Source organism: Brachyistius frenatus, unplaced genomic scaffold, assembly GCF_029030835.1.
Source record: "Brachyistius frenatus isolate BFR_SWC_R1_liver_20210118 unplaced genomic scaffold, ASM2903083v1 Contig_24, whole genome shotgun sequence".
NCBI lineage: Eukaryota > Metazoa > Chordata > Actinopteri > Embiotocidae > Brachyistius > Brachyistius frenatus.
The window spans coordinates 2,579,623-2,602,042 of record NW_027210623.1 but is presented as its reverse complement, the minus strand read 5'-3'; the positions used below and the strand labels follow the sequence as shown (position 1 = coordinate 2,602,042).

The 22,420-nt window shown below is 38.0% G+C and overlaps 1 protein-coding gene across 3 annotated transcripts in view; it reads right to left on the bottom strand.

Moving 5' to 3' along the window:
* gpc6a (glypican 6a) overlaps positions 1-22,420 on the bottom strand; it is a 128,274-nt gene that overhangs the window by 94,561 nt on the left and 11,293 nt on the right. For all 3 annotated transcript variants that reach the window (XM_069697751.1, XM_069697749.1, XM_069697750.1), the window contains exon 2: positions 3,659-3,817. In XM_069697751.1, the coding sequence (XP_069553852.1) occupies positions 3,659-3,767 (109 nt within the window). In that variant the 5' untranslated portion in view covers positions 3,768-3,817. The remainder of the gene's footprint in view (positions 1-3,658; positions 3,818-22,420) is intronic.

Below are 22,420 nucleotides of genomic sequence, written 5' to 3'. Positions count from 1 at the left end.
AACTCTCTCCCCCTCTACTCTTTTCACCCATTCAGTCTCTCTCCATCTGTCCGTCTCACATGCATATTTACTTCAAATATTTATCTAATTTATTGTCCTTTATCCAGATTTCCTTGGTGCACCGAAAGGGCCACAGCGCACTAATACTTTCAGAGAATAATAAAACAAAGTTGTTGGGAGTTTAACTATACTGAGGCAAAAGAAGAAATGCAGAGTTGCTGCACTGTAAAGTCGGCTGGTGAGTTTCTTTCTCTACTGGGCATTAGTAGAGCTTGGATATGACTGGACTCCAAGTCTCTCTGGGAGAATAGAAGGCTTACTGAGAGATGGGGTAAAAACCAGATGATTGGACATTCAGATTACCTAAACCTTAATTCTAGTGTGCAACAGTCATTTATGGCTTCAGGATTACTCAATAATGCATCAAAACCCACAGATCTCCAGGGCAAGCAGTCAGTAATCAAAAAGTAAGTTAAGGTTTTCATAATAGCGCCCTATAAATAACTGGGGAAAGAAATGAGGGCATGTAAAATTGATGAGGGAAGATTCAAACCCCACGAGGTGGATGGAGCTTAACGCAAGGGGAAGGGATGTGATGTTGAGTGGCCTGGCCATATGGGCACATGTAGTAGATGGAATTGCACAAGTCATATGTGTCACCAGTGTAACTCTATAAAATGTGCAGATATACAGTACAGACGTTGTTCTAGAGGCAGTATCTTTGATGCATTTGTTAATGTACAAATTCACTGCAGTTTTTAGAGTATTTTATTATACTTTCTGCAAGTCTGGCAAAGCTTGTATAACATATGGCGAGCAGTTACGTTTTTACAGAAGGGCTAAATCTTTTATATGATGTAATTATTAGTTCTTTCTACTTGCGTGTATTACATCCATTCCTAAGAGAAGCATTACAATTTAGTTTTTTCTAGGTTTCCTGTAGATCTAAAGGGTACACAAATTTAATACGTTTTTAAAAAAAAAAAAAAAAAGCTTCAGGATCTACAAACAATTAAAATGCTGATTTAAAAGATTTTCTAAATTAAATTAAATGATGTGAGCTTGTTACTCGTTAATTTTGTATTACATATAAATAACGATGGATAACTGCAGACTACAGCAGACAAATGCAGCCAATTCTCCCAATTCCTCCCCTGCCTGAGTTGGGTACCCAACAGGTGCACGGATGGTGACCAGGGCAAAGCCGCTTGCACCGTGGTTCAGAGTGGCACTGGCCTGCCACTCTGAACCAACTTTAGTTGGTTCAGAGTGGCAGGCCAGGACTGGATGTCACTGGATGGGGACCTAACACTGGCCTCTGTGTGCACCCTGACGTCAAGTCTGTCAGCCCAGGGGTCAGGTCACCGGGCCTTCGTCACTTAGGAGATGGTGAGGTACACGGGGTTCCTGTAGGTCGCAGCGTCCACCAGGGCGGGGGTGACGAGAGGCCTAGGTAACGGCGGACGCCACGAGGAGATAGACAAATCAAGAGGAAAAGGCCAAGATCCCCCTCGACTCGAGGAAGCGGGATAAGCCAACAACCAACCGACAACTCCACCGTGCACTGCGTAAAGCAGACCGGGCGAGAGACCCTTAGAAATCCAGGGAAAGAAGGCAGGCAGGAAACACTAAAATAATACACCGATCTCTGCATTAATGAGAGAATTAAAGCAGACATGTAAAAGTAACAAAAAAGATTCTGGTCCAAGGAACTATTCATTTTTTGTATACAGTATTTGGTGAAGTAGTTCAACGGCTTTTGAAAGACAGACAGTCACAGTAACTAAACACACATTTTCAGAAACTTGCACAACACTGGACTATTTTACATATTTGTCTTTTGTGGCAAACTGTATACCAGTGTCTGATTTACAACAGAGTGCAGTCTTATTGCTGTGCTCACTGCAGCTTAGTTCAAGTGAGAGAAAGCATTCAAGGGAATGTTTTCACTGAGTCCAAGTGCAGTGGTACAGAGGTGTTACAGAGTGAAGGTTCTTCAAACAAACCCTCCGCTGCAGAGTACAGAGATGGTCAACACAGAGTACTTTAATCAGACAATAGATTTGGTCAAAGTTTCTGTTTGATTTTATTTAGTATGTTTTGTTATCTTAACTGATGAAAGCATCGTTTTTATACTTGAATAGGATACACCAAACCATCTAAGATCTTCATTTAAGCATTGAAAACTATCTCTATTCAGCCCTTCAGCCTTTGCCGAGAATTTATACTCATAAACTAATCTGGCCAATTAAAACAATAATAATTTAATTCCTACTGAGCTGCTGTTCCATGGACATGCAGGCATTGTCCTCAGTTGACTGCCAACCTGTCAGATGGATCATTTAACACATGGTAATAATACATCTCAAAGAACCTATCCTTGATGTTTTTTGGCCAGGTGAAACATCTATCTCTCTCATTTCAGCTCTTTCTGGTACAGACACCGTTTTCAGTTTGAATCGCATACAGAGAAAAAAAAATTGATTCTAGACAAATGATTATCCGAGGATCGCAGAAATGTCCTAATTCAGGGCAACCCGATACCTGAGTGGTTTGGGTCCGTACTTCGTGCGTGCAAATGCTGTCAGCGTTAAGTCTCTGGTTCAATTCCTGGCTGGATGGACTATTACTACGTGTCGTATGTCTGCTCTCGTTCCCCTCATTTCCCGTCTGCACTATCAGAGTAAAGGCACTTTTTTTTTTTTTTTTTAAAAAGAAAAACAAAAAAGAAATGTCCCTGGATCCATTAGTCTTTTTTTTTTTTTTTTTTTTTTTTTTTTTTTTTTTACTGAGGGACCAGCATTCCTTCTCTCATCTGCACACAGATATTACAGCATCGCAAAAGGCTGAGAAAAAAGACTCCTGGATCTTTCAGCTACAAAGGGTCAAGACAGCAACGCACTGATCTTTTTTTAAACACCATGTTCAACAAATGTGATATTTACTGCAAACGTTTTGCTGATCAAAACCAGGCATCTGATGCTATTAAACTGAAGTGGAGATGAACCTGACAGACTTGTGGTTTACATAAGAAATATAATTTTAAATTAAGCGACTGTGAGGAGAGAGAAAAACACGAAATAGTTAGAGTATACAGACTAACAGTGGCAAGAAGACACCGTAGCGCCTTCATCTAAAACAGTGCAGCATGTGAGTGGTGCAGTGTCCTGACTTAAGTTTTACCGACAGGTTTGCTTTCAAGCTTACAGTGACAACAACATTTTTCACCACAAAGACACATTACTGCTGTCTTGTACTGTTGCAATGCGAGTAAATTCACAGTGGCTACTCAAAGAAGAATAGCACAAAGCACCATTTTGTTCGTTTTTTTCTCAGTCAATGAGAAAATCATATGGGCTGTGCCTTTGTGTATAGAAGAGCATGGTAGCTATCTAGACATCCCTGTGGGCGAATAAACCTTAAAAGTCACTGTAGTGAAGTCAAAATTGAAAGGGAGTCTCTGGAAGAACTCAAAATCTGCTCATATCTTATTAATACCTGTCACAGTAATTATTAATCATGGCATCAGTAGTCTGTATGTACAAGGTTGACAGTGCTTGTCTGGAGTACATTTAGCGCAGGGTGTAGGCATCTGGGATACCAGATTATATATACCACAATCTCAGCATATTAAATAAATCAATCCACTGGAGCTTACCATCAAACTTTTTATGCCTGGAGACAAATGTCGCTCTCACATTGTGGCTGCTCTCCTCGACCAAGTTCTCAAACTCCAGTTTGCTCTGCTGGTTGAGTTTGTCCTCCATCTCAGACGTGCAGCAGGTGTATCCCTGAGGACAGACACGCAGGTGCTCACCTGCAGAAGACAGAAACATAGAGCGCCATTTTTACACACATCACTGCCACAGGATTCGGATTTTTCAAAAGGATGAGCCAAGTCTTTGATCAGAAATCTCCTGTGATTTTGGGATTCTCATCACTGAGGCTATCAAAGAGGGACAGAGCGTAACAAATGGGGAAGGATAATATTTGTCAGTTCACCTGCTATCATGTGAAACAGAGAGTAACTTTGATAGAGTGCCTACACCTCATGCAGGATTTTCCTTATATCACAGCCCAAAGCAGTGCAATCAGCTGAGTTTATATATAGCACATCAGTTTTACGGACTTCCAATGGAAGGCAGAGCATTCAGAAACTATGTTTTACTTTGTAGAAAGTCAATTCAAGTCAAGTCAATTTCATTTATCTAACCCAACATCATAAATTTGTCTCAAGGGTCTTGCCTACTCGGTTTTGCCTTATCTATGATATCAGCCAAAGACTTTTGGCGGCATTGGCTGCATTAAACCTGCAATAATTGATTTTTTTTTTTGTCACTTGGGGCCAGGATGACAAAAAGTAAACAAAACATTGACATTTTATCTCATCATATGCATTGATTGCTTATTTACAACTCCACCAGATACCAAATAACATTAGCATCCATTTTCTGGACACCCGATGAAGGTAACTCTCGATTTAGCTCTGCTTTTGGTCCCTCTGTGGCAACTCTGGAAGGAAATCTGTTGCTTTTTAAGTTGCTAATTGCTCCACGTGTTCCCCAGTAAAATGGACTAAAGCTGCAGGACAGAAAGCCTAAAGGTAAAATGCATCATACGACCATGGGGAACTGGAGAGTTTCTTCCTGGGTTCATCACTGCAAATGTCCGCTTTTCTGTTACACTGTTATTTGAAAAGTTGTTCATATTTTGGTTTTAAGTCAAATGGAAAAGGAGAGCTCTTTAACTCAGAAGAGACAATTTGTTGGAATTGCAGCAAAAAGATGGTAGTCAGATTAACGTGAACTATTTAATCGGTTATCACAATTTGACAATTTATTCATGATCGTAACAGCCCTATCACTTAAGGTAATGCAACCTCCCTTTGCTCACATCATTAGAATAATAGCTAGATATTCTTATCTCCTCTCATCAGGACAGCTTTTGTAAAAATAATGTTGTTGATTCCTCTAAATGTGCATTTTTTTTTTTTACATATTTTGTACACTGCGAACAAAAGTCCATATCTTGTACTGAGGCAAAGGCACAATTATCAGAACCTCTCCATATAAAACCAAAATGATCTGCATGATCTGCATGTCCAGGGTGCACTGGGGGTGAGTTAGGAAAACACTTGTAAATCAGTTGTATATTTCCTTGAAGAAACTAACAAATTCCCTGTATAATTTTGTTAATGGGATTTCTTAGCCTTGGACTTTTGACTCTTTGTACACGATGTGGTGTTGAAGCCACAATTGAAAATGTGTAAAAATAAAAGACAGTGTGAAATGTGTCTGGTGAATAAGTGGAAACAGTTTCGTCCAAGGTTAGTTACAGTAAGTCTTTCAAAATCATTTCAAATGCCTTTGGATTATTAAACAAATTGGACTCAGAAACATATTTTAGTTCACAAAAGAAAGTGTTTACATCAGAGTGAAAAATTTAGCAAAGAACTGTCTGTATGGTTCAGAGACAGAAACATTGGAGCATATAATTTGCCAGAATTAGTGACTTTGCAGTAGACATTTTAAAATTGAGAAAATGTTAAACTATACTTCAACTTTTACTGGCTTTAACAAGTAAATTACCTCTCACATCTGAAAACCCTCTTCAAAAAGATGATGTTATTCTCATAGTTATGGACTATTTTCTGTGTGTTAAGTGTGCAAAATGACTTGAATTACATAGAGGGATGAGGAAAAACATTCTGAAGCTATAATGCACAACACTATCTGACAGGACCAGGTTTAACCCATCATGCATTTAACACAATCTCTGCCTCAGAAAATAGTAGTGATGGCAGCATCACAAGTCAGTGTGCGACTGGGAGACTCGCGAGATTAGAGAGAATGATGATTTGAGCCAGATTGTCCTGAAGCAAGCCTGACAGTGACAGTGCGGAAGATTTTTGGTTGAGTTTATGTGCAGTACATCCAAACACCGGGACAGTTTTAGGAGATAAAAAAAAATACATAGTGTCGCAGCAAACATCAAAAGACTTGACCAAACTTGGCTAAATCTGAAAATACATGAAGAGAAAGACTCCTAGTTGCTCCTGCTTAAATAAGAGAGAGTTTTATTTTGTTTGATATTTTTTGCTGACTGACAAAAACTCTCCCTTTGACCCATTCTGAATGCTGTAGATGTGGGCAAATAGCCTGTGGGCCACATCTGGACCCTCCATCAAACAGTGTCCCCCTTTAGAGTTTTCAACTTTACATCACAATTTTAGTGACTTCATTTTTCTTTTCTATAACATATACATAGCTCATTTAAATCACAATAAATATGACCTCATGACATGTCATGCTGGTATAGATGTTTCTCTTCCTTAAGTGAAGAGAGGCATGCATATCAGGGATAAAGTGTCTAATCAACTCTGATAAAACAGATAAGTCTTATAATCCACTTTACTTAAAGGATAGAACTTGCATGTGGATTCAAGCAACCTTTAAATTCAACAACTTTGACCGAAACAATTAAAGCAGGCCAGACATATTTGTGTTAACAACAAGTCGTGTGAGTAAACCTTAAAACGCCCATTTTTATCATCTATGCATGACAGTATCAGTCACTCACATATCATCTTGTAGTGCAACACAAGGCAAAGATTTGCTTTGTTTTGCTTATTTATTACTAAAATGTGTGCATCTGGATCCCAAACTTATGTCAGTCTTAAAACAGTTTTACAAACTACATTTATTCTTAAATGAAACAGAGGAAATGTAAATGAATAAAATATATTGAAGAAAAAATATATGACCTGTGTTGATTAGTAAAAATTGTTGCCCCACAAATAATCAAGGTATTTATATTTTTTCATGTTCTTCAATTATTACATAAATAATAATAAAACAACACATCTGTATATACAATTTCTTTTGATGGATTGCTTTTACTGTAAAATAATTACTTAATTTTCAAACATTACTTCTAGTTTATAAATCCGACCAAGCAGACAACCTCATTTTCAGGTTGGTTTGTTGCAAGTTTCCAAAGATTTTATCACACAAAAATGTCTGAATTCAACAATAAAGGGATTTTCAAAGCTGCAAAATTTTCACCATCAACAGACCATTACCAACTACCAGAGATGAAAAAAAAAAAGTCAGTGAGCAAATGAAAGCGAGTCAAAGCCCCTTGTTGCCAAAATAAGCTCATTTCCAAACCAATAACATGTTTTCGTCCAGGTGAGGAGATTAAAAATACTTTTCCTCACAGGTTTCATGTTGTTACTATTTCTGATAAAAAGCCCCTCGGTGTAAAGTCGTACCTATGAGGCTCTATGTGAGTACACATCATTTACCATTTACAATGTGTTCTTAACAGAGCAGCGGTAGCTCATGAGAAGGACTTGAAAGGGCCTCATCATTAAATTGTAGATGTCAAAGACTCAAAGTTTACTGCTCAAAATGTGTATTCTCACCCGTTTGTCTTCCTGGGCAGAAACATCTGCAGAACCAAAGTTGATGCCGAAGAAAGTAGCAGTTGTGCAGATTCTTTGGAAAAGAATTGCCGGTCTTTGATTCATTACAGAAACATACAAATATGGAAATTGTGCACGTTACACTTTCTTCATAGTTGCTGTTTTATATCTCCTCTGCTACTGAGAGCATCAGACATCATTATCTGAGATATTATAAACCGTCTGGCCAGCAGCTGCATGAGAGATTTGCGTTTTTCCAGTTCAACCTATTAACATTTGCGAAAGAAGAGAAAGATGAAATGGATGTCGCCGTACCAGCGGGGGATTTGGTGCACAACAGACTCAGATTGTGGGACTTTTTTTATTTTTTTGAGGAATCCCACTCCAGTACACAATACAGGCACTGGCAGGCTCACTGGTGCTCTGCATGCACTTACAGTAAGCTATAGATGAAGGAGCTGTGCATGGATAATGAAAGAAGGAAGATGCAGTATGTACGTGCTGGCACTCTCAAATGTGCTTAATCCTTAATCAGTCCTTAGAGAGGCACCCAGCTACAGTAATGAGGTGCACCATCAACAGTTCAACACAAACCCTTTTCTCCAGAGTAATGCACAAGCCTCCTGGCCACAGAACCCAAACTCTCTGAAACACAAAATAAGATGAAATGCACCAGTCAATTTCTATCTGGTGATCCTTTAAGGCTCTTTTGTTTCACTATTAAACGACGATGTTATTATGTTTTAGCATTGCAACAGAATTCGTCAACTGTCACACATGATTTCCACTATATGGAGCATCTCTGTGTGAAAATCTTTGTTCCAAGCTGCGCTCATTTTAACACACGCTTGCGGAGGAAAACAATATAATGCAGGGTATGGAATCTGAATTAATTGTAGCATACTCATACAAAGCCATGAATCTCTGTTGTTTACCTTTTCAGCCACAGCTCATGACATTGTTTGTGTTGCATCAGTTTTGCTTATATTTGAGCTCTCATTCACAGAAGACCAGTATCATTAAAGTATCAATGTAGCGCAACATGGTCGATCACAGTTTGTTTTTCCAGGAAGATGTTGACATTGAAGTGTCAAGGGATTATAAAGGCTGAGATGAGGTCAGTTTCAGCTCATACGCATTGCCCGTTGGTAAATGTCAAAGAAAACACCTCATTTAAACTGTGGACCATATTTTCCAGGATCTAAACTTGCAGAGCTTGAATCAGCGGCCAGGTATGACTTTGGCACAAGAGTATAAGGATGGATAAGTTAAGGAAAATGACATTTTCTAACTGCATTCAGAAGCCCTGTGACTCTGAAGGGATTGTATTTCAATTTGAAGTTTCCGTTGATGCAATAAATTGACTTAACTTGTCAAAGGTGGTGGAACTCTGTACCATCGATGGTCACTGAAGGTTGGCAAAAGAAAAAGAAAAAACAATAAAAGGCAGGGCTGTCCTTAAGTGTGAATGACAGCTGAAAGGAGTGTGTGGTGCTTTTAGGTTTCACAGGTTGTGCCCCACTCTATTCATTCCTCAGTCTTGTTGTTGAACAAACACATAATTTGACAGCTCCAGCTACTTTCCTATTCTGAAAACCGTGATGCTGCTGTTACATAAACCAACATAAAATAGGACTTTGTGAGCAGCAGGGACTAGCATGAGCTGCATGTTTATGAAGTCGTGACTTAGAATGTGTTGCATGTTATTCGTCTCTCCTTTTCTTTCTTGTCTGTTTTTCTGGCTGCTTTCCATAATAAAGCCACCAACATATACAGCGGGACATAAACAGCAGTATTGTCAAAAAAATACAGCAACAACAACAACAAACCAGTTTGACATTTTTACAGATAAAAAAAACCTTTGCACATTCTATTTTTCTGCTATGTTTTTAAAAGTGAGAGCTCTTTCGAAAGAAGAAAACAACTATACACTGAACTTAGGAACTAATCGTCCCCAAATCTAGATGAGATTTTGGCTCACCAGACCATATCTGTCCTGTTCTAGTCGGTTGCTTTGCACCCAAGATGGAATTTGAAACCACATTGTCAATACGCTGCACGCTTGTGAGATCACACTTGTGCACAGTCTCTGCCAGGCCAGAGTTAAACTTGTAAGACTCAATACCAACAGTCCTAACAAAACTGGAGACATAGGAGTGGACAGAAGAAAAAGGTACAAGTTTTATGAAAATCTGATGAATTAAAGGTTCCATATGTTACACTTTTCTAGAGTATTATTTACAGTCTTGATATCCATTAAAAGATATTTTTGTGGTTTTAATTACCAAAAACCATTTCAATATATTTTTACATCTTCTGCTTTGAGATTGGAGCTCCACCAAGAACAGGTTGTTTTGTGTCTCTGTCTTTAAGGCACATTGATATCAGTAATCCCCTTCTTTAATGACTGATTCTTTTCTGAGTGACACACACATAGGCCAAACACAAGTTTATCTTTGCTTGTGATGGAATTCCCCCTCCGTGTTTCCATCCATATAAAAAAAAAAAAAAAAAAAAATGGGCAGTGGGCAGTGTGAATTTTTAACATCACAAAAATACGGACATCCGAATGGCACAGTTGTTGAATACTGATTATGTTTTGACACTTTCACAGTATGTATATAGCATATTCACCTGCCTTATAACAGAAATCTGAATTTATACCATATGGGACCTTTAAAATAAATCAACTGTAATGTATTTGTAATTATACAACAGCTTAAAGGAATCAAAGTATTTTAAACAAAAAAGCTATTCAAAGCTGGAGTGTGGAACTTTTACATATAAATGAACCATTACGGTTCACACAATGCTGATTAAACTTGTCACTGCCAGTTAAATCTCTCTGTATTTCACAGTATATAGAATATTTAAATCTGGTGTCTGGTGAGATATTCCCATTTTAGTGCACCAGTAGTGATGCGTTTTCAGCAACCAGCAATGATTGTTTTGTCAGAGCGTGTGTGTGTGTGTGTGTGTGTGTGTGTGTGTGTGTGTGTGTGTGTGTGTGTGTGTGTGTGTGTGTGTGTGTGTGTGTGTGTGGGGGGGGGGGGTAGTTGTCAATGTAGCGACAGCTGCGGCAGCTAAGAGAATGGCGGAAAAAACCCGATAAGAGTCCAAAAAAGCTCCTGAAGTGGATACTCTTCATAAAAAAGAACCTCAGCAGTCAGAGGACAGATTAAGGTAAATAAATAAATAAATAAAATAAAACAATCGACGGCGAGCACAGACACGGTTATCGATTTTTTTTTTTTCATTTGAGACCCCTGAATAAGGAGAATGGACTGAGGGCAGACACAATTGCCACGTTACTGCTCGTGGACTGGTTGGTATTTGTAAAACATGTTGGATAGGCTATGGAGTTATTGTACGTTTTGGGTGGACAAAAGTTCTGTGCTGCAGGTTCAAAAGAAACATGAAATAAAAGGAATCAATATGTCTACATTTAGCAGCCAACAGCCCGGTGAAAATGTATACCTTTCTCGAAGCAGTTAAATACAATAACATCTTATTTTAAGCATTCCATTTTATGGTTCCCATATTTAGTAGATTGGCCATTTGTTGAAAAACATAATAGATATCTTAAGGCCACAACATTTCCCTCCTTCTCATTATGAAAACTATAACATAAGAATGCTGTGTGTTTGTTTAAAGATTCAATTTGGAATGTCATTTGCTAAGAATAAAAACACAGTCAGTCAACAACCCTGCTGTTCCTGTGCACTTACATAAATAGTAGTCTTGGTGATGGATTCTGACAAATCTGTTAGAAAGTGGAGCATCGAGAGAGAAAAAAACAGTTTTGTTGTGAATATTACGGATGGTTGCAGGTGAAGAGGGGCAAGTGGGAAGTTGGGAATAATCCCACTGCATGTTCATGGCATCTGTTTAAATTTTCCAAATGAGTAGCAACCGAATCCTTCACTGCTGCTGAAGCTTTTGCACATTTCTTAAAAACTTAAAGTAGGTCTGCACTTTCGAGGAATACCAATTTGGTAAAGTCTTATGTCTGTCAGGCTACATTTTTGACAACACAACAGGCTAAGGATAAAATGAGAGTGCAGAGTTTGACTTCACAGCGTGAGCAGCAGAGGAACGCATATTTTATGTAAGCCTAGGGTGACAACACTGACAGAAGTGCTAATATGATAAATAAAGATACACTCGTCATATCAGATTTTTCATATAGAGAGAAGCCTGCTTCCATTTAGATGTTAAACATAACCAGCTGTATCTTAAGCTTGAAGTCTGGTACATCCACCCACACTCGTGATTAATTACACTCGGAGCATGATCACAAATTCATGGATCAGCACACCCAAGCATGCACACATACATAATACATTATTTACTCACAGGTTATCTATGAATTATGAGCAAATAGTTATGTAATCACTAAAGCACAGATAAAGACTGTCACTCGTGTTTAACCCCATCCAGTTTGCTAATGTAGCACTCTGTCCTCGCAGCTGCCTCGAGTGTAGATGTCAGAAGGCGCCGTGGTGCATCTTTCAGAACTAGCTGATCAGAGATTTAAATGTATGTAATTACAGAAAGCAAGATAATCAAGGACAAATGCTAATCTTCTTCTGGGATTTTACAGTGAAATGTTCTGGCATTAGCTTAAATGTTTCTTAATCAAAAGGAAGTGAGGCATAAGGAATGTTGTTTGGCTTACAAATCCAATCACACAGTTGTTTTGTTCAGTTTCTTTGATGCGCACATGTTTGGCCCTTCAAGATCACTATCTTCATGAGCTACAAAATGTGATTGAAGCGCAGCACTGTGATTAGGTGAAGTTGCTGACTAGTTTCAGCCTCAGGGCTGATGAATGGCCTCAGAAAAGATGCTGTGAGATGCCTGTTTGGCCCACGCAATGAGACACTCAGACAGCTCCTTTCACAGAATTCAAGATTCTCATTATAAATCTTCCTTTAAGATGTATGTGATATCTATTGTTTAACTAACCACACATTGTGATATACTAGCTAACAACGTCAGGAATACAGTATATAGGTCAATGGAAAGACGTGGATGGACCTGGAGGTATGATCACGCAGAGATTAAAGAACTAACATCATATGGTATGCTTTATTCCACAGTTGCCTTGTATTTGGCCTCAGTTCCCGTTGGCTTCATATCCCTTGATGTTTAAAGAAGCATGTGCTCAAGAGCGTTTGAGGTTTCATATGCAGGCATATGCCGCAATCGTGTCTAATGAGTAGGCAAAAAGGAAGGCACATTTGTCTTTTTTAACAGTGCTTTGTTAAAATTGGCAGCTGAGCATACAGTTTGTTTGGCAGCCATGTGAAGTTAAAGCTCAACAACTCAAGCTGGTCAGCTGTGACACACAACAGATCGGAGTTTCGAAGTACCTCAGATGCATTCAAGTGGGGGATTGCCACAGAAGCTTCAATTCTGAATGTACAAGGAAAGCGTCTCGAATCGCAAATGCAAAGTTTATTCTTCACACAACCCTACTTGCCATTCTTTTCCTACAATGAGAACATTATTTTTTTTTCTTTTTTTCAAATTTTGACGCATAATGTGCCCCGAAACTCTCCAAGCTCAAAACAACAGAGACCCTCTCCAGCGTGAGAGGTTGCTGATTGGTCCGCCCTTCAGAGCAGCTGAGTGAAGTTGTGCTAACGGGGTTTCCAGACTAAAATCATAGTACAGACTGAAGCTGTGAACAATAGACAGGCAGAGCCAGGCTATGAAGCCGAGTGTTTGGGGCAGAAATCACATGGGTGCATTTGCCCTTAGCACTGAGTCCCTGGTTTGATTCCCAGCAGGCTGGACCTTTGTTGAATGTCATTGCCCTCCTCTCTTTACCCATATTTCCTGTTGTCACTGTCAAAAAAATAAGGCATAAATTCCCCAAAATCTTAAAAGAAAAGCACTTTGCTCTTATGTTTTTTTTTTTTTTTTCCATATTCCTACCGACAGGAGCATTACAAGTTACTAGTTTTTAAGACATGCTCTAAATAATCACATCAGCTATTGGTATGATAATTTGCTGAGTTGATATAAATTCTGATGAAGTCATCTGAGGTTAACTAATGCCATACAATCATACCAAACTCTTCAACAAGCAGCTTGCTTTCCTTTGTTAAACACAATACTCTCCCAAAAAGAAGCTCCGTTGGTAAGAGAACTGTCCTGTCAATACCATAAAAAATATAATGAATTTTCCTCAAATCTAAGTTACATATACTGGATTTTCTTGACTGAAGCTATACATATAAAACCTCTTTGATATCGTAGTTCTCTATCAATGAAACTAAATTGTATGATCTGTTGAGTTAGTGGACTAGATCGATATACTCAACATTTCAGATTATTTGGTTTCAACTAAAACAGAAGAATGAGGACATTGAGTGATTGTTTTCTCTTTTCACACAGTAACACAGGAGAATGTGAGTGGACATGCTGGTTCCATCATAGAGAATTTAAAATGCTGGAAAGTACTTGAAGCAGACTTCTCAAAAAAAAAAAAAAAAAAATCTTTACTGAGAAATAATGTGCCAAAGAAAAATCTCATACATATTATGTATTGTTGGGAAGATTGAACGGGATGCTGGCATGTTTACCAACTTGGGAAATACTGCTGAAATGTTTTTCTTACTTTTATTGTAGAAGGAAAGTAAACAGAGGTCACAAATAATACAAACAAGGGCAATAAATTGAAAAGGACTCAAATCAAAAGAAAATACACTTTTAAATCTTCAAGTAGATAGTGGACAGCTGTACACATGGACATGCAACGTGTTTGCTCAATAATTGATCTACTTGCTCTCCTAATAATGGCTGCCAGCAGGCAGGTTTGTATATAATGTTGTTGTGCTGCAAGCGGTGGGACCTCAACAGTCATAGAGCACCAAGTTGAATTCAAATTAGTCTCAGTCACTTTGCCAACTCATGATAAGCCTTCAAAGGAAAACGTGGGGATAAAGCTTCACAGCTGCAGCTAAGGAGGTCTTAAGGCATTCACTTCAACGTGGTAGATCGAGTTAAGTGAGGAATTGATGCAACGACCAAAATGAAACACTGTTTCACTCCGTCACAGCTCAAGTTTTCCTCTGAAAGTTGATAAATGGATCATTTCCCGCTGTTTTCTTAAATAATAGTAAGAATGGTGTTGCAACGACAGCATACAGATAGCAGATCAAATTAAGAATCACTGGAATGTATGTAGTTAGACATTAAGGTCGTTTCACAATGAAGTCTGTCCAAGACATTATGTAAAGCAGTAAATATCTTTAAAATATACATCAACTCAAATCAAGCCGACAATGGATAAACCAGGGATTGTTATAGACCAAGCATTATGGTTTCACAGCATCGAGGACGAGCCTCCACCATGCATCTCTTGCTAGTTTGGTATTACATTTCCTGTCTGAAATTTTGCCATTGCAGTATCTTGTTTATAAGATTTTCACTTTTTCCTGTTTGATCCATTTCTTCCAATTATAATAGAAGACATCTAGGAGGTTTACGATTTAAATCAATGAATCCTAAACTGCAGTACGAGTACCAGTGGTACAGGCTTCACCTGCTGGTACAGAAGAGCCATGAAGGCACTTTAACTGGTCAAGTCCAAAAACATTATTCTTATTTATTTATTTTACAGACAACAGTTATTGCACATGCACATAACATAATGATGTAAAAACCACTTGGCAATGTTTAATTTCATGTTTAAGAAATCAAATTTGCCTGTGCGTTTCATAGGTTGATGTCCTGTCATGTCCAACATAGCATAATGATAATGACAGTTTGACACAATCACATTTGGAACTCTCAGTCTTCGATTAATAAACATATTATTTTGCAAGGTTAAATTAATAAATTGTATTTGATGAAAACATAATTGTTGATATATGCAGTGGGAAGTGGTACTTGGTTTGGTATGTAGTGGTACATGGTTTGAAAAGTTTGGGAACCTCTAGTTTAAATCATAAGATAGCATGTATTCCTGGTGGGTTTCATTAGCAACTCCACTCTGCAGTATTACATCCATATTGCGAGGTCGGACGGAAGCAGTGTCATTTACAACCACAGACGCTTGACATTCATCAGCCGCTAAAAGATATAAGGAAACAGTGCTCCTTTTATCTAATGAAGTAGTATGATTAACAAATGCCCAAGGTAAAGTGCAGGTTAATTTCAAGGATGGATCGAGAAGAGTCCATTATCAAAAGATGCAGACTGTACAGCAGAGGCTGATACAGAATCGTCTACTGAGGTAATTGAAAATGCTAAAGAGACTGTTTTCAATTCCATCTCCCTAACTGTAAACATATGTTACAGGGAATTTGAAGGCTACAAAATATTTCAGGACAGCTGTGGGAAAAGCGTGGGTTCTACGCACATGGAGGGTCTTATGCCAGATTAACTCCCAAAAGGATTTATTATTCTACCTGGCCAAAGGGCATACTGCATATGGGCTGTGCCATCTGGTACATCTCTTGACCACCCTTGCCAGCATTTATAAAGTGAGGACTTTCTCGCCAGAGAACTCTCTGCCAAACAAGCCAACAGATCATGAAGTCAAGAGAGAAAAATCTATTATTCAGCCATGCTGAAAATTCATAAAAAGATGTACTGATGCAGTAAATTAAATTAATTGCTGCAGAGTGGCAGCATCCATTGTACTCTGAGTGGGTGAGATTTAGTCCAAGTTTGTGCCCCTGAAAAGAATTTACTAGAAAGACTATAAGAGAGCCAAGTGTACTCTATGCAGTAGGTATTATGCAAGTAACCTACATTTAGATTTAAATCAGGATTTCTTTTTATCTGGTTCCAGGATATATTCGACTGCTGCCTGTTAGTAGGGTTTCACACCACCGCATAGCCTCGCTCAATAACTGGGAAGCACCATCTTGAATGAATCACATTTATTATCATTGATCTACCACCAGATTCCTGCTCCAGTCTCATTCAGAACTGCCTCTGGAATATTGCCTCTTCACGGCTCTTACAGCCTGGCTGCCACAAGGCACCAATGTGCTCAGAGACACACTGCCTTAAAATGAGGGCACAGGCCTGTAGAAAAAGGTCCATGCTCTTGACATTTCAATTCGCTGACTAAATTTACTTGAGCCAGGTCTCCTATGATATCCATAATTCAATTTATCTCGAGTTTAGTTTTCCTGGTTTTTAGCAACGGTCAGTTCAATTCCATCACTTTCTTTGCTACCAAGCTTTACACACCAACACAGAACAAAAGCAGTATCCAACCCAGTCGAAAACCCAGGAATTCAACAAAATAACAAAAACAAACTGTGACAATTTTTAATTAATTTTATTATCCGTGAATGAAGAATTATACTTGAACACACACCTGTTTATTTTGTTACCTACAATTCTACTGTTTCATATACCTGTTGTATCTTCAACTTGGAAAAGGAGGAAGTTGGAAACATCCAAGCCATTAAAAAGTGGCTAAATGTACAGTTAGCTTTACGACAAAGTGTGTCGCAGTACAGCCCAGGTTATAAAGAAGTAGACCAGAGAAGTTGGGAGTTTCTGCAAATGACAGACCCTGGCAGTGCTAGTCATTGTCTTTCTACTTTTTTATTTGACTAAATGGCTCAAGCCAAGTTCAGCACACTGGACACTAATAGCTAAAAGGCTGGCTGAGCCTCAGCTCTCTGTTAACGGTTGACACCTTTACCTTTGAGATCTATTGACTCAGATGGAGCTCAGGCCCTCTCTCACATCTGGGCCAAGACGATCCTTTCTTTATTTGGGATGCGGCACATTTAAAGAGCCCTTTATTCAGCTGACATGACCTAGATTAGGGGGCAAAAAGGAGCTCAATCACACTCGCAGACAGAATTAACGGTTGTTGAATGATGGAAGACTATATGAATAATCTGAAATGTTAAATGAAAGGGGAAAAAAAAATGCTTTGAGCAATCTAAGTCACTATTATGAGCTTAATACTCCAGCTGATATGTTAACTTTTAAAATGAGCATAATGAAGGATTTCTGCAGTCAAAGACATTGCTCTCAACCCGTCTGACTCATATTTAAATTGCAAAGTAAAAGTAGGCTACGGAAGACTCTCTGGGTACTTTTAAATTTCTATGATAAACTACACTTAATCACTTTTTACAATTCGTTCTACTTGAAAAAATGTAGTTCAGAAATGCAAAACTAGTGACCGTCAGTGTGTGACTTCTAGCCTCTCGTTGAGAAATGACTGAAGTTAAATAATTAAAGACACTTTCAAAAATTGCATGCTGGGGTTTTAGAGGATAAATATTGAGTAATGTGTTTGTTTTAAGTGTTTGTGTGTTAAAAACATGTTGCTTTCTATAGCAGGGCATTTTAGTTACCAGGATGGTGGAACAACCTTCAAAAATAAAATCAGTAAAGTAAAAAACTTTTACCAGGTTTAAAGAGTACGCTTGTGGATTGATGTGTATTTATAAAGGTTGAAATGATTAATTGATTAACCAGTTAGGAAAAAAAAAAAAATAATTTATTTTTTATAGTTAATTGTTTCAGTCATTTTTCAGGCAAATATGCAAAACATTTATTTCATACGTTAAGATTGTTCTGCTTTTTCTGGATCATAATACTGAAAAACCTCATTTCTTTTGGCTTTGGACTATTAGTTAAATGACAGAAGCAATCTTTTAAAAAGATAATGAGTGCTTTTCACTATTTTCTGCCATCGTATTAGAAAAAAATTTGTTATCACCTGACTAATCCATAATAAAACAATCAGAAACTAGAAGCAACTAGAAGATTAATTGATTAGCTGTTCAGCAACTATTTTTATCATGGATTTCTCATTTCTAATGAGAAAATGCTTCATGTCATGAATAAATGTGAATTTGTTCTGATAAACCAAATATCTTTCTGCTGTGGACTGTTGGTCAGGACAAAACAAGATATTTTAGACTCCTTCAACTTTGAGAAACTTGGCTCAACATTTTTCACCATTTTTTACATTTTAAAGATCAAACTGCTGATCAATAAATCAAGAAAATGATCAACAGATTAACCAGCAAGAAAAGTAATAATTATTTGCAGCTCTATTCATCACTTTAATCTTCATATAAATAAAAAGTTGAATAATAGGTGCATTCCTAATCAAACCAACCTTGTGTCCAAAATTAAGTCAAAACCATAAACAATTTCTGTTTTATAGCTACATGGGAAGATGATCAATTGTAATTTATTGTTACGATGGAATAACACAGGAAATAATGTGTACTTAAGAGATTTTACAAGCAAGTTTGCACATCCTTTCTAAGGTGTTATTACTTGTCAACGGAAATCGGCGAACTGGAAGTAAACCCAATTACTGTGTTAAATCACATCTGTCTGCATGTTGAAGTGGGAAAAATGCATCAAGCTCGATTGATCTTGCTGCTGCTCTGCCATCTGGATCTCCTCTCCATCACCCAAATCACCCTCTTTCAACTATTTCCACTGGGGCTTGAGACCCAAATTGAATATGTCCAAACAAGATGACACAGATAATTCCCACAATTGCTCCAACCATATGTTACCGCGGTTAGAGAGTGAAAAAAAGAGTCCTTAACTTTCAAATAACTTCCAGAGTTGGAAAATTGTGTGACAATAATGCATATATAAATGGTGCACAGTGGGGTGTGAAGCAGCAAGGCAAGATTTAATGGCCTGACATTTCATCATAATTTTATGGTGCACTTACCATAAAATTGTCATTTGATGTCAACTATGCCCCCTTTTTAGCCTGATGACCAGCCTGTGTGCTTGACACATGACAGCAGTGTAGGTGTTCAAGCTTTGATAATGCAGACAATGTGCAGACTGTACTGTTCGCAATTATCTCTTGCTTTCATTAATGTGAACTGACAGCATGGCAGAGAGATAATAAGAAGACGGAGGAGTTAATTACATCTGCTGTATGTGCTGTATATCTTTAATCAAAGGCACAGTACAAGGGTTTTGTTGGGGTTAAAAACCCAAAGGGCAAAAATGTGCTTTTCTTCCCCCTCCAATCATCTTTTGCTGAATTTCTCCCAACTTTGATAAGTACTGGAGCAATTTCCAATTTTCACAATGACAGATCTGCACAAGCCATGATCTGTACTGACAAACCAGTTGGGCTAAATTAGAAGCTATTACTGAGTTGGAAATATGAAAAAGCAATATCTCATATTGTTGGCAACAGGCAGGAACCCTGGACCATGAGTCATGTGTAATAAAAAGCCTTTTCTAAATCAAAGACATATCGACACATTGACATGCACAATGAGTAGAAAACACCTCTTTAAAGTTACTAAAGCCTGTTTGTAAAAGTTATGCCTAAATAACACAATAAGCAAAATACATGACTGAAAGGTGGGGCATAGAAATCTATATTGAAGGGGAATTTAGCAGAGGTGGAAGTGACTTACATATAGCAATAAGTAAGACAAGTCTGTTTTCACATCAAACAGGATGCATGTTTGAGATGGTAAAAATTCAAAAGTACAGCTTCCAAGCGTTTATGTTTTCAGATAATGTAACATGGCTGCATGATTGCAGTGTTGGTTGTGTGGAGGATTAAAAACTATATTCATTAACTTTGGCTAATGTGAGGCATCTAAATTTGTTAGGTTTTTAGCAACTTCGGTATTATTAGGTACCAAGGCAGACAAAATAGTAATGACTGTCAATCCTGTCTCCTAGAAATTACAGCACTGACTTACTTTTCCAAACTCTTCTTCAATTGTTGGATAATGTTCACAAGCAAGCGTGTACCTCGAACCAGAAGTGTTTGGATCCTAAGTACCATATGTTCCTCAATCAGCAAAAGCACTTTGGTTAAGGTTAATGAAAGATTGTGGTTGTAGTTAAATGCTGATAAACATGTAATTTCTCATGTTTCGAGTCGCTGCAGACGTTTTTTCTCTGGCCTAAATCCTGCAATGCTGAACTTTTCTTTCTCCCTTCTTCCAGTGAGAGTAATTACCAAAACACATTCATCACATGCTCATGTTATAGGCAGCGCTTCAGTCGTCTCCATCTCAACTGTTCCTGCTGTGAAACAGTGGATAAGTTGTTTTGAGCATCACACCCCTCACAAAATGACTTGTTTCCAAATGAGAATTTGATCCATTTGTTCTGATAACATTTGGAAAGTTTAGAAGAGTCGCATGATTAAATTATTGTATCAGCTGTTAAGTTAGCATGAGGCCAAACTGGAAGTATGCGTGCTCTGCCCTGTAGCGCATGACCAGTATTCATTCATTAAGCCAGCATGGGAATGTTTCCTCAGACAGCAGATTTTAAAACTCTGTACACTGAAATATAGAAAGATTTACCTGGCAGCGATAGGCTTCATGAGCATTGTATGAACTCGTTTGGCAGCGACTTATTAGTGTATAGACATGACAAAAACTATCATGACAAAAACATTCACCTCTATGTGTTGCGTCAAACTCCAAATTTCCCTGTTGACACTTGCATACTGTTATCCAGAATAACATATTCCGTCTTTGAACAAACACAGGCTTCTTCACACAAATCAAATTTACTATGAATACTGAGTATATCCTTAATAAACACTGTTTACCAAAAACTCCCTTTGAGCCAAGTCTAAATCATTCTGAGCAGTGAATATGTGAAAAAGTTTTCCAATACTTGTAAGCAATTGAAAATACTCTCACCTGACTCACTCATTGGCTTTGATTTACTAGGTGGAGAACAGACGTCGAGCTTTTTATAACCATTGTATTCCCCCATCTCAAAACCTTAATTCTGCACCTGTCCTTTTTTAACTGCATTTGTTATGCGTTGACGCTTCAATAAGCATTTCAGCGGTTCTATGGATATACACACGTAGTATCTGTAACCAGTGTGGACTGGAGAGTCCTGTAGTAAATGTCAAAGGTAAGCCATCATACAAGTCAAGCACTTGAGTGCAGTATATGGTCACTAGCTTCAGTCATGCATTCGGTCTATTAAACCAGGCCTACAATATACTGGATAGCTACATGCCTCTGTCATGGGTAATGTCTGTGACCAATTTTCCAAACTAAATTTAAACCAGAGTCTGTGTTTAAACTGTATGAAGGAAGAAAAAGATCATAATAACATATGAATTTTCAAATCCCACCCATGGAGAGAGGCATTGCACACAGCCACATAAGGAGTTTCTGAATTATACAAATCCTTGGCTGGTTAGAGCTTATTTTCATCCTCTTTTTACCCTTATCTGGAAAAGTTTATAAAGATAAGGGATTATGTGCATCACAGTCCTATCAAACTGTCAAATTCAGCAGGAAAAACGTATACTTGTGAGTCACACTATGCATTTTATGCAAGAGTCAAATTCATGATTATTTGAATGTAGTGGAAATTCTATTACTTATTCACAAAGTATTTAATGATTAAGTTAACACACTTTCTAAATTAAAAATGCATTTAAACATGAGGTAAATGAAGCATTAGTACCATTGAATACTAACAAAAATATATCAGAACCATTTATTAAAGACCCCTCCAGTGAAAATCAAGTTTTTAAACTTAAGTGATGCCATTTGGCCGAACAATGGTGTAACTTCTCTCTCTCTCTCTCTCTCTCGCACACGCACGCACGCACGCACTCACTCACTCACTCACTCACTCACTCACTCACTCACTCACTCACTCACTGACAGATTTTGTCACGTGCAACTTTGCTACCCTGACTGCAGCCACAGCTAGAAAAAGGTCTGCTGGTCTCATCTAAACTAAAGGCAGAAGCATGCAAATGTTCCACCCAGTCCAATGTTACATTTGGTCTTGATGGGTTATAGGTCAAACTGATTTAATCTAAGTCATAACTCCAATGCATGTCTGGAGGACATAAATTAGATGAGACTAAACATACAAGGCTGTTAGAGCCCAACTCATGCTGGAGTGGAGTATAAAAAAATGTCTATCATAAAATAAGATTTATTTAAGAATATGAGTAGAGCTGCATGGTTAGATGTGATGCTCTGTTCACTGTAAATACTGGTT